The sequence below is a fragment of the Camelus bactrianus genome, chromosome 5 (genome assembly GCF_048773025.1).
Source record: "Camelus bactrianus isolate YW-2024 breed Bactrian camel chromosome 5, ASM4877302v1, whole genome shotgun sequence".
NCBI lineage: Eukaryota > Metazoa > Chordata > Mammalia > Artiodactyla > Camelidae > Camelus > Camelus bactrianus.
In genome coordinates, this window is record NC_133543.1 from 88,408,790 (window position 1) to 88,419,616 (window position 10,827).

Below are 10,827 nucleotides of genomic sequence, written 5' to 3' on the forward strand. Positions count from 1 at the left end.
TCGAGAGTTGTGGAGCAGAGTGGCATGGACTTCTTGGTGGGTGTGGCGGGAAGTAGATGAAAGGACTCGGGGCAGGGCCGAGTGGCGCTTCCCTCAAGAGCGGAAGGGTGAAACCATCGAGAGGGAGGGCCAGAGAGTCATGGAGGTAAGGGGGCGGAGTGACAGATTACTCCGAAGCACGATGCTGGAGGCGCGAGCTGGGTTGTGGAGGGGGTTCGGGAGGGGTTCTGGGCATCCAACAAAGACCGGGAGCGGGAAGAACTTTGTCTGTGGCCTTCCATGGATAGAAAAATTTGAAATTCTGGATCCTATTTAGCCTCAGCGGAGGTCACTGCTGTCAGTTTACCACCCTGCGTGCTAGTCGTAGAGCAAAGTGGCAGAGGGCGAGGGAGTTGTGCTGCGAACGATTTCACCTCCTACCCCTCGGGATCTTACAGCCTGGAATCAGGCCTGGTACATTTTTTGGAGGGTGGAATTTGGGAAAATCTCCACGGTGGAAGTAGGAGATAGGTAGGACTTCGGTTGGAGAGAATGGAGGGAATAAATTAGAATAAGCATTCTGATCAGAGTCAAGAGAAATGCCTGAGCAAGGAAGAGGGAGGTGTTTGCATATTTGTTCAACAGACAGTATGAGGAGCTAAGCCATTAAAGGTAGATGGGTGCCCTGTTGTGGAAGCAGAGGATTTTTTTTTTAACCTAACTAAAGGCCCTGTTGAGAGCCAGCCACTGGAGTTGTTGGAGTAGAGAAAGTGATTGGATTGAAGCAGATCTTTATGAAGAAAGATCTGGACCCCTGTAGAGCACTTTGGTGAAGCAAGAGGTAGAGACCCACTAAGATGCCACTCCAAGAACCAAAATTAACTTTGAAGACATAGTTTAGGTGGCAGGTAATAAAGGGCTAAACAGGACATCAAGAAGTGTGCATGTAGAGGATATGTGAAGGACATGACTCATGTTAACAAGGCATGGGGTTACTGACAGAAGAGAGTAGCTTCTTCATCCCCTGCTAACTCTGGACAGTGGGCAGCTTTCTATCTCAGCCGGTCCCAGCGACCACAAAAAATAATTTTGCCCACCCACTATGCTGATGTGAAGGCGGTTACATTGTTCTCTCAGGTTTAAGAAATCTCCAGACATAGTTGTCTGGCAGAAACAGGTATGAACAGGATAATGAAAGATGAAATGGGATGAGTTGTCCGGAGTCCCATCCCCTGCATTCCAACATCAGCCCTACCCCATAAAGGGAGGATAGTAAAGCACACTTTGTTGCTGACCTGTCCTTCCTGCTCTCAGCTTCTGTAGGAGGGAGGGGGCAGGTTGGGGAGGAATTTCGGAGTACAGTTTCTAAAGTAATCTTGTGCTTTATCCCATCTCCACTGCTCCCATCCCCAGGTTTTGAAAATGCCTCAAGGCCTGTAATGTTCAGTGTTTTCCTTTCAAGATGCCTCTCTCAGACTTTGTTCTGGCCCTGAAGGACAATCCCTACTTTGGGGCTGGATTTGGGCTGGTGGGTGTGGGCACAGCCCTGGCCCTGGCTCGGAAGGGCCTCCAACTGGGCCTGGTGGCCTTCCGGCGCCATTACATGATCACATTGGAAGTCCCTGCTCGAGACCGAAGCTATGCCTGGTTGCTTAGCTGGCTCACCCGCCACAGTACCCGTACTCAGCATCTCAGTGTGGAGACTTCATACCTTCAGCATGAGAGTGGCCGCATCTCCACCAAGTTTGAATTTGTCCCCAGCCCTGGAAACCACTTTATTTGGTAAGGATGGGAGCCAGGGAGGGCTCTGAGAGTAGAAAAGGAGAATGAGGGGAGGTGGGTTTGACCCGTTCATTCACCTCATTTTGACCATTCTTATTCAGGTATCAAGGGAAATGGATCCGAGTGGTTCGGAGCCGAGAGATGCAGATGATAGACCTGCAGACGGGAACTCCTTGGGAGTCTGTCACCTTCACGGCTCTGGGCACTGACCGAAAGGTTTTCTTCAACATCCTGGAGGAAGGTGTGGGATGGCACAGGCAGCCTTTATGGGGGAGGGGAGTTGCAGGGATGGGGTATCTGACATCAAAAGAAGAGAATCTTGGAGAGGAGGTGGAGGAGGATCTGAGCCCATAGGAGCAGGGAGCTGGGGGAAGCTGTTTTGGCACAGCTCTGCCATGTTGCATGTCAAAAAGAATCATTGGCTTTGTTTCATCTCCCTACTCCCAGCTCGAGAGCTAGCCTTGCAGCAGGAGGAAGGGAAGACAGTGATGTACACAGCTGTGGGTTCTGAATGGCGTCCCTTTGGCTATCCACGTCGCCGGCGTCCACTGAGTTCTGTGGTTCTAGAACAGGGTCTGGCTGACCGAATTGTCAGAGACATCCAGGAATTCATCAACAACCCCAAGTGGTACACTGACAGAGGTGAGAAACAGCAGGGGTCTTGGCCAGGCTGTTTTTGATGTGGTATCAGAGCAGGAGGAAACAGGCTGGTCTCTGTGGCCAGGTGGGGTGAATATAAAGCTCTAGCCTAATTCCCATAGATGAAGAGGAATGAAAAGTTACCTACGGGAATGACTTTTTCCAATGCCAAGGTCATCAGGCCTCCAGGGAGCAGGACTGGGAATCAATGTGGACATCTGGGACAGAATGCATGATTCATTTTAGGTCTTGATGATCATCCTGGCTGTATTCCTAGGCATTCCCTACAGACGTGGCTACCTGCTTTATGGGCCCCCTGGTTGCGGAAAGAGCAGTTTCATGTGAGTAGAGTCAAACTTCTCAAACCCTCAAACTGGAAGAAAATTGGGCCAATGGTGTTGGAAAGGGAAAGAAACGTGGGGAATAGGGATTGGGATAAACAGGAGACATGTGGAACATTAGGGTGGGTGGTGGAAGCGTTAGGCCTCTGAGACCCAACTAGTACAGTGAACAAGCAGTTGGGCACAAGGCCGGTTCCCAGGTTGCTGATTACCTGTCATCCCTCCTCCATAGCACAGCCCTGGCTGGGGAACTGCAGCACAGCATCTGCCTGCTGAGCCTCACAGACTCCAGCCTCTCTGATGACCGGCTCAACCACCTGCTGAGCGTGGCCCCACAGCAGAGCTTGGTGCTCCTGGAGGATGTGGATGCTGCCTTTCTCAGTCGAGACCTGGCTGCGGAGAGTAAGTGGGAGGGGTCGAGGGAAGGGGGAATGTTTCCAAATGAGGAACAGCGGAAAAAAGTAGAAATCCAGAGAGCTGATGGAGGATGCCTGGGTTAGCAACAAGAGCCCACAAAAGGCACTGATAAGTAGAGGGACATGGGTGGGGAGGAGAAAGGGATGCTGATTTTAAGTAGAGCTATGGCCACCCATGCTTCTTTCTCTCTGCCTTCCTCCAGACCCTGTGAAGTACCAAGGTCTAGGTCGTCTCACCTTCAGTGGACTGCTCAACGCCTTGGATGGTGTGGCTTCCACTGAGGCACGCATCGTGTTCATGACCACCAACCACGTTGACAGGTAAGGAGTGAAGTACTCTCAGACTGTGAGGCAAGACCCCACCCCCCCAGTACCTTGGGAGGATCAGGAGGTTCAGAGGGACCATCATTTTTGGGGTGCCAGTAGTACTGCTGCTCGTGACTCTGCTTTTGCTGCCTTCTCCTCTTAGGCTCGACCCTGCCCTGATACGCCCTGGGCGAGTAGACCTGAAGGAGTATGTGGGCCACTGCTCACACTGGCAGCTGACCCAGATGTTCCAGAGGTTCTATCCAGGGGAAGCACCTTCCCTGGCCAAGACCTTTGCAGACTGTGTCCTTCAAGCTACAACTCAGATCAGTCCTGCCCAGGTGCAGGGCTACTTCATGCTATATAAAAATGACCCTGCAGGGGCAATTCATAATGCTGAGTCTCTGAAGAGGTGACAACCAGGCTGTGCTCAACTTTCCCCAATAAACACCTGCCATTCTACTCTGGTCTCTGATCTCCCTTCCTGCCTCCCTGTATTGGTACTTTAGTGAAAAGCAGAGGCTGTAATGCAGATGCCTACAGAGGCAATCGGATGTCCACATACGCAAATACTGGGAGCATAGCCCACCTAAGAGAAAGGAGGGAGAAGAGACACTAGTAAACAGGAAAGTACCATCCTCCACCTGAATGTATTCAAATTAGACACACAGCTGTGGGCATATGCACAGCGGGTTATGTGGCAGGGTGTCCTGCGTCTGCTTAAATGTTGGCACCCACTAGTTTTCCTTGAAACCCATTATGCTGACTGAGATGTCAGACCCCTCTTTACCTAGACCCAAATCTCTTGGGAGAACACACTTGAGAGCAAGTGGGGGCTGCTCTGCCATCCTCCAGTTTTGCTAGGACTTTAGAAAGAAAGCCATACTTCACAGGTTAGGCACTATTCAGTAAGGAAAGCCAAACAAGGCCAAATCTCTTTATTGCCCACTCCACCCCCACTTCCCTGTCCCCCCATAGTACTGCTAGGAACCATCCTCAGATTCGAGGCTCAGGGGCTCCCTTCGAGTACCAGGCCGGTAGGCTCCTCGACCCCGAGGCAGGCGGGGGTAGGAAGAAGCTGGTGTCCGACCCTTGGAGCGCTCCCAGCGGGCACAGTCCCGAGTCCTGCGGGGTGGGGGACCCTGCCAGTTGCCAGGCCCCTTCTCTTGGGGAAGACCCTCAACCCCTTGATTACGAGGCTCTGTCTTTAGGTCCATGGGCTCCTTGAGGGGCCCCTCAGGAGGTGGCAGTTCCTGGGTGTCACTGGTGCCTTTGAGGGCACTGCACTCCCCTCCCTTTAGGTGCTTCCATTCGGGCTGTCTCCAGGGGCCTCGACTGGCCCGGGGGGGATCTAACATAGCTTTCTGGGTCTCGCCCAGCTTTTGCTGATTTGGCCCAGCCCCTGGAATCTTCTCACATGTGTACTGGGAGGCCACAGGCAGAGGAGCCGATAGGGTGGTTTGAGCAGCTGATGAGGTGGGTGGTTCTGTGGCAAGGGCACCGGGTGGGTGGGATCCTCTAGAGGCATCCACAGCTGACTCAGGTTCCAAAGGGGCAGGAGGCTAGAAAGAAGTGAGCAGATGCAGTGAAGGAGATGCAGCTCCTCAAAGCAGGAAACTGCAGGCCCCTCACCACTGTCTGAGCCAAACGCCATCAGCTTATCACCTCCCCGCGGTAGAACAAAGCTCACCTGAGGGCCAGGGCAGAGGAGTGTTGGTAGGAAGGTTGGGGTCATTAGGGGAGAAGAAGGAAACCCTTCCCTCACCTGCTGGAGGCTGATGAAGTACCGGTTACGCTCAGCCTCAAGGTCAATGATGCCCCCTCTCTCCTGCTGTCTCTGGTAGAGCCTTTTGCGTTCTTCTTGCTGGCGCAAGCTCTCTGCATCAGGCTGGTACAGCTCCTGGAGAGAAGGGAGCAGAATGGCAGGGAGTAAATAAACAGGAGAAGGCAGACTCGAAACCCCTGCCCTTCCAGGACTGCCTCAAGAGATCTGCACAAGGTTCTTGGTTTTATCCTTTAGATTTGGACTGCTGAGCAAAGCTTTGGGCTCCCAGTGGGGGCCATAGCTCTGCAGAGATGGCCTAGGAAGCTTGAGCCCAATTCCAGAGATCCCATTCAAGGCAGACAAGATGCCATTCCTCCCTCCTTGAAAATAACATTATTCTTGGCTCAGACTAGCAGAGAGTTCCCTCACCATGGGCTGTTGGGGTTCAGGGGCTGCTTTCAGTGAGGCAAGATCATACACGAGGGGTTCTCTGCACACTGGACACTGCACACCAACAGCCTTCTGAAAAGAGAGGAGATATCACACCTCTGCTTCCCAGCCCAGTGCTCGCCAGCTGTCTAATGCAGTCGGCCAGCCACATCTGCAGAGGGCTGGGACGGAAGGGCACAGGCACACCAGTTCAGCAGTGAGGTGGGACAGAGTAGGGGCTGCCTAGTGAGAGATCTGGAACCTTCTGAAACCGCATGCAATAAGATTACATGTATATAAGGATGCCCTTTACCCTGGACAGAGGTAAGCCTTCATTAGTCTCAAAGGTAATATGAGCCTGGAAAGGCTAAGAAGGCACTGGACTGGAGGGAAGGAAGAGGCTGAGAATTGGTGGTGTCAAGTGAGCAGGGACCACGGGTTGACCTGTTTGGCTGCGGCGTGCTGCCGTTCCTGTTCCTGCTCCCGTCCTTGAGCCTGCAGCTCATGCTCCATGTGCTGGATGTACCGAGCCAGGCAGTGGCAGTGGAAATAGTGGTAACAGGGTGTTTTGGTAAAGGCCTCCTTCTCCTAGAGGGAGGGCACTAAGTCAAATCTCTCTCCCGAGCCCTCCACTGCCTGTCCCAAGCAGACCCCAGGTCCCAGGAGGGAAACTCACCTGGAAACCATAGAGGCAGATGACGCACTGGCCATGGGGGATATTGTTATCTGTGAGAATCTCCTTCCCTTTCTGAGCAGAGAGAGGACACTGATCAAACAGGGATGCATGGGCCAGAACTGTGAGCAAAGCTAGTCTATTACTCCCAGGAGTGACTGGCTGGCCAGTCTCCCACTGAGCCAGTTTGTCTTGTGTTCATGTATTTCTGTCTTGGTGATGCTTCCTTGGCTTGGAATCTTTCCTCCTCCACATCTCTGCCCCTCCCCCCAAATCTGTCCAGCTGCAAAATCCAATTTAATTGTTTTTTGACTCAGTAAGTCACCTTTAATACATCTTGGAGATGAAAATATACCTTAAATGAGAAAAAAAAGTTCAATTGAAACGTTTTGGGAGGACTTTTCTTGGTTATCCCTCTTTGAGTATCACCTCCCCAATGAGCCTGTTCTGGAGTCACCTTTTAGAAAGGAAGTGAAGGCATGGACACCCGAAATGGACAGAGAATTCAAAAGGCATCAGGTTGAGCTGTGAAATATGCATTTGTGCTGCTGTTGGAATAGCTAATACTCTGGAATTCCACAAAGTTCAAAGCTGCATCATGGAGGCCTGACTCAGGAGTGCTACAGTGGTCTATGCCCACTCAGACTCCAGGCCATCCACCTTTGACCTTTTCTGAACATTTTTCTTGAAAACTCAATGGAAAAACAAGACTATTTGTGTTTGTGATCTCAAAACAAAAAAGTCATCTATGTACATGAACCTGTAGCTCTAGGTGTTGTTTCATGTGGGTTGTTTCCTTCACTAGGCAGAAACTCTTTGAGTAAAAGAACCATGACCTTTTCTAGTCAGCTCCAATGGCAGACTAGTCTTTAAATGTTCATTCATGGCTAGACCCTCTAGGCAAGATCCGTATCTCTTGCTACTTTCAGTTGCCAGAGCCGGGAGAACAAGAAATGCACTCAAACTGAAGCAAGACAAATCCACGTTAAGGAGGACAAGTAATTTTCTGTCAAGATGCTGGAACAGGCAACTTGGGGAAGCTACAGAATTGTCTTTTGGGGAGATTTTTGAAACATAAGAAAGTCTCATCTTCCTGGATCAGTTTAGGCCTTACCCGAACAAGAACTAAATGAATGTCTCCAGATGTATTTAAGATTCTAGGCTCATAGCGTCCCTTGGGAGAAACTGCTCTAGCTGGAAGGGAAGACATTTCCCCAGGCTAGCACACCTCTTACCTCGATAAGTTCATACAGCATGGCAGTACCTAGCCCAGCCTTAGCCACGTGGCTCAGCGCCTGTGAGATCCTGGAGGAAAAGCACAAAGCATACATCAGGCCTGCCCCCTTCCCTCACCTCACTGAGCTGTATCCCAAGTACTCCCTGCTCTGACCAGCCTCACTTACTTGTGGATCTGTTCATCTGAGAGTCCTCGGGGGTTACGGATAGAGATCTCTGGCACCTCATACGGATACTAGAGGGAGAAAATAATCAAGTTACTGTGAAGCACTGTACTCCAAGGCCTCTCCTCTTCCTCTGCCATGAAGTAGAGGCCTCACCTGTGTTGGGACCTGAAGCACCAGAGTGAAGCAGACATACTGTGAATCCTGGTCTTCTGCAGTGGCAGGGTTTAGGGTGATGTAGATCTCCCATGGTGACGATCTGCAGGTGGATGGAGTGGAGACCTGGGATGTGACTGGGCGGGGACTTGAGGGCTGGGGAGGGTGGGGGTGAGACAGTCAAGCGAGCAGATGAAGTAAGTATTGGACTCTTTCTTTTGGGGGAATTAAAGGAATAATTCTGTCTACAGACAGAAATATTATCTCTAAATCAAGGCTCACAGATACTGCATGGAATTCTCTTATTACTAAGGGGACTCCCGCCCACCTCTAGGTGAATACGTACCTGCCATTTCCTTTAACCACCTGTAGTTCATCCAGATAGATAGACTCTAACACTTCAACTTCCGAAGGAAGGACCCTAGAGAGAAGGGGGAGATTGACTCACCATTTTAGCTCTCCCTATTAAAGCTAGTAAGGCTTTGCAGAAAAATGGCATTCTGCCTGAGTGTGTTCTCTTGCTAATCTCCATAAAAATGAGGGACACGTGTTTCCTTAAGTAGTCAAGTAGCCAGGGAGGAAGCATGGGAGTCAAGAATTTTAGAGATCATTTCTGCCATCAGATGAGAAAATGGATTCCCAAGAGGATGAAAATGACTAGCCCAAATCTCAGGGATTAACAGGGGCAGAAACGGGTCTAGAGCTAGGCTTCCTGACACCCTGTATAAGTTTCATTGCACTGTTAGCTGTTCCTTAGTGGCCATCTCTCTGATCCAGAAATATGATGTTCATTGATTAGCATTAAGTTTACCAATATCACTCCTGACTTTCCCTATACCACCATTTGTGGATTCCAGTGTGTATACACACTGCCAATACCAGGCACGGTAAACCTTCTCAAAGGAGATACCAATCTGAACAGAACAGATCTATGTGTGGTATAAAGGCTGTGTTGTAGTGGTAGAACCATTAGCCTCAGATTCAGTAATAGGTACCAATCACTTACCAGCTATGTGATCTGAGTACTTACTTATATCTATAAGCCTGAATTACCTTGTCCACCATATATAGATAATACCACCTACTCTCCAGGGTTATAGTGATGAAATCTAATTTGGTTATAGTATTTTAGCCATAGTAGCTAGTTTATATCTTTTTTCCTATTTGTTTAACTTTCTCCCTTAAAAGAAAAGCAGGAAGGATGTAGTCAATATCTGATGTATTTCTGACCCTTGCTGTCTGGTTGATCTAGATCAGCCTGTCCAAGTTAGGATCCAGTGGTCCTGATATAAATCAGAGGACACACGTTTAATCACAGAAGCAGTAGCTGTAATGACATGGAAGATGAGTGACTGTCTTGAGTCCACAGGTCTACCCAAATACACGGAAAGATAACATGCTTGGTTTGCTTTCTCATAGTTATATTGTTCCTTCTTCACCAGGAGCAGGGCTGCCCTAGCATGACACACATATATATGTACTTACATATACATATGTATATGTACATATATCTGTGTACGTGTGTATATATAGATTATATATAGTGGGTCTCAAAACTTTAAGTCTTAGGCAGACACCTCAAAATATAAAATAGATCACAAAGATAACAGGGGAGTTCTGGTTGACATAAGCGTCAGAGTCTGGAGCACCACGGGCTAGCTGTGCAATCACGCCCTCTCCATAGCACAAAGTGTCTCCTCTGAATCTTAAAGTCCCCTTGAACAGGTTGAAAACCACAAGTCTGGATGGTCTCAGTAAAGGCCAGCACTGGTTAGGCTCCCTGAACCAAAGGAACACTGAGGTGAAGCTGTCACATGAGGCCCTTCAATACTTCACCCACCCAACCTGTGACTTCGGCCCTGGATATGAGATGGGATGGTGATAAGGTGGTGACAAAAAAAGGTGGGGGGATGGGTGGGATTGTAGAATGTCCTGATACTAAGAACATGAGATTTAGAGTCAGACAACTTGGATTCCTAATCATATGTACCTTTTGGCAAATCATTTTACCTCTTCAGGCCCTACCTAGTCTCTGCAGGTACCTACACCTCAGAGTTATTAATGAAAAGGAGGCTTATGTATGTTACAAATCCATCTGTAATCCTCTCAACTATTCTATGAGGTATTGCCACACCCACTTTTTTTTTTTTTTTTTACAGCTGATACTGACACACAGAAGCTATGTGGCCTGGTCAGCATCACAGCTAATAAAATATTAAGTGAACCCACATTTATCTATTTCCAAATCCTAGAGTCCTTCCAGGTTGTGATCTCTTGTTAAGAATGCTTGAGAGAAGGACTAGGAGAGCTTTTTGTGAGAATGTAAAGCTTTATTCAGACAACAGTCCTCATTAATGCTGTCGGGGAGGGGGAAGGTTGAGAAAAGCCTCAACGGAAACAGACTGATCCAAGGGGAAAGGGGGACGGGAACTGGAGGACATCGATTCCGGGAAGTAAAAGGGAGAGAAGAGAACTGATAAGCAGGCATCCCCCGGGACCCTGAGCAAATCTACCTCAGAAGGAGAGAATGGGACACGATAAAGCCGGAGAAGACGAGATCTAACTAGATAAGGCGTGGCCCGAACTGGCCAGGCCGGCGCAGATGCGGTCTCCTTTCGGTCAGATCAGCGCCCCTCCACCCACCCGCTCCCCAGTCCAGAACTCTTTTAGGGTGAAATGTCAGCGTCTCTGCCATCCCTCATCCCTCGTCCCGCCCTACACGCCCGCCATACGGACAGTTCCCTGCAGCCGCTAGTAGCCGGACCGGATCCAGTCGGTCAGCCAAAGCCCAGGTCCCCAAAGTTACCAGTCCTCTTCCCCTGCCGTTGCAGACGCAGAAGCCGCCATGTCTTCTGCAGCCCACAGCCGGAACCGGAAATACTCTCGGGGAAGTCGGAGGCGGTAGGTTAAACCCAGGAGGATGGCTAGCGGCCGTTTCTAG

The 10,827-nt window shown here is 49.8% G+C and overlaps 2 protein-coding genes across 5 annotated transcripts; one reads left to right on the plus strand and one right to left on the minus strand.

Annotated features, from left to right (window-relative positions):
- Positions 1–12: 12 nt before the first annotated feature.
- On the plus strand, positions 13–3,925 carry BCS1L (BCS1 homolog, ubiquinol-cytochrome c reductase complex chaperone). 2 transcript variants are annotated; one of them, XM_010948773.3, is made up of 8 exons: positions 13–145; positions 1,393–1,761; positions 1,863–2,002; positions 2,209–2,403; positions 2,678–2,741; positions 2,974–3,143; positions 3,361–3,478; positions 3,627–3,925. In XM_010948773.3, exons 2-8 carry the CDS (start codon positions 1,442–1,444, stop codon positions 3,877–3,879), a joined length of 1,260 nt encoding a protein of 419 aa, XP_010947075.1. In that variant the 5' UTR covers positions 13–145; positions 1,393–1,441; the 3' UTR covers positions 3,880–3,925. The 2 variants fall into 2 exon arrangements, with proteins under 2 accessions (XP_010947075.1, XP_045368015.1); XM_045512059.2 differs by lacking the exon at positions 13–145 and adding an exon at positions 227–453.
- A 461-nt stretch (positions 3,926–4,386) lies between these two features.
- Positions 4,387–10,805, minus strand: RNF25 (ring finger protein 25). 3 transcript variants are annotated; one of them, XM_010948782.2, is made up of 10 exons: positions 10,693–10,805; positions 8,233–8,307; positions 7,887–7,989; positions 7,734–7,801; positions 7,566–7,635; positions 6,334–6,405; positions 6,102–6,245; positions 5,658–5,747; positions 5,229–5,363; positions 4,387–5,025 (listed from the first exon to the last, which is right to left on the minus strand). In XM_010948782.2, the coding sequence occupies exons 1-10, from the start codon at positions 10,731–10,733 to the stop codon at positions 4,447–4,449; spliced, it is 1,377 nt and encodes a 458-aa protein (XP_010947084.1). In that variant the 5' UTR covers positions 10,734–10,805; the 3' UTR covers positions 4,387–4,446. The 3 variants fall into 3 exon arrangements, with proteins under 3 accessions (XP_010947084.1, XP_010947083.1, XP_045368014.1); XM_010948781.2 differs by having other exon boundaries at positions 5,658–5,750; XM_045512058.1 differs by lacking the exon at positions 5,658–5,747.
- Between the last annotated feature and the right edge of the window lie 22 nt (positions 10,806–10,827).

Bases quoted from the DNA above. Each gene is read 5' to 3' on its own strand.
- RNF25 (XM_010948781.2), bottom strand. From the start codon at position 10,733: ATGGCGGCTTCTGCGTCTGCAACGGCAGGGGAAGAGGACTG. The intron at 6,406-7,565 runs GTAAGAGGTGTG...CTCTCTGCTCAG, and splicing joins TGCTGTATGAACTTATCGAG to AAAGGGAAGGAGATTCTCAC. The intron at 5,364-5,657 runs GTGAGGGAACTC...CCTTCTCTCCAG, and splicing joins CTGAACCCCAACAGCCCATG to GAGCTGTACCAGCCTGATGC.
- BCS1L (XM_010948773.3), top strand. From the start codon at position 1,442: ATGCCTCTCTCAGACTTTGTTCTGGCCCTGAAGGACAATCCCTACTTT. The intron at 2,003-2,208 runs GTGTGGGATGGC...CCCTACTCCCAG, and splicing joins CTTCAACATCCTGGAGGAAG to CTCGAGAGCTAGCCTTGCAG. The intron at 2,404-2,677 runs GTGAGAAACAGC...CTGTATTCCTAG, and splicing joins CAAGTGGTACACTGACAGAG to GCATTCCCTACAGACGTGGC.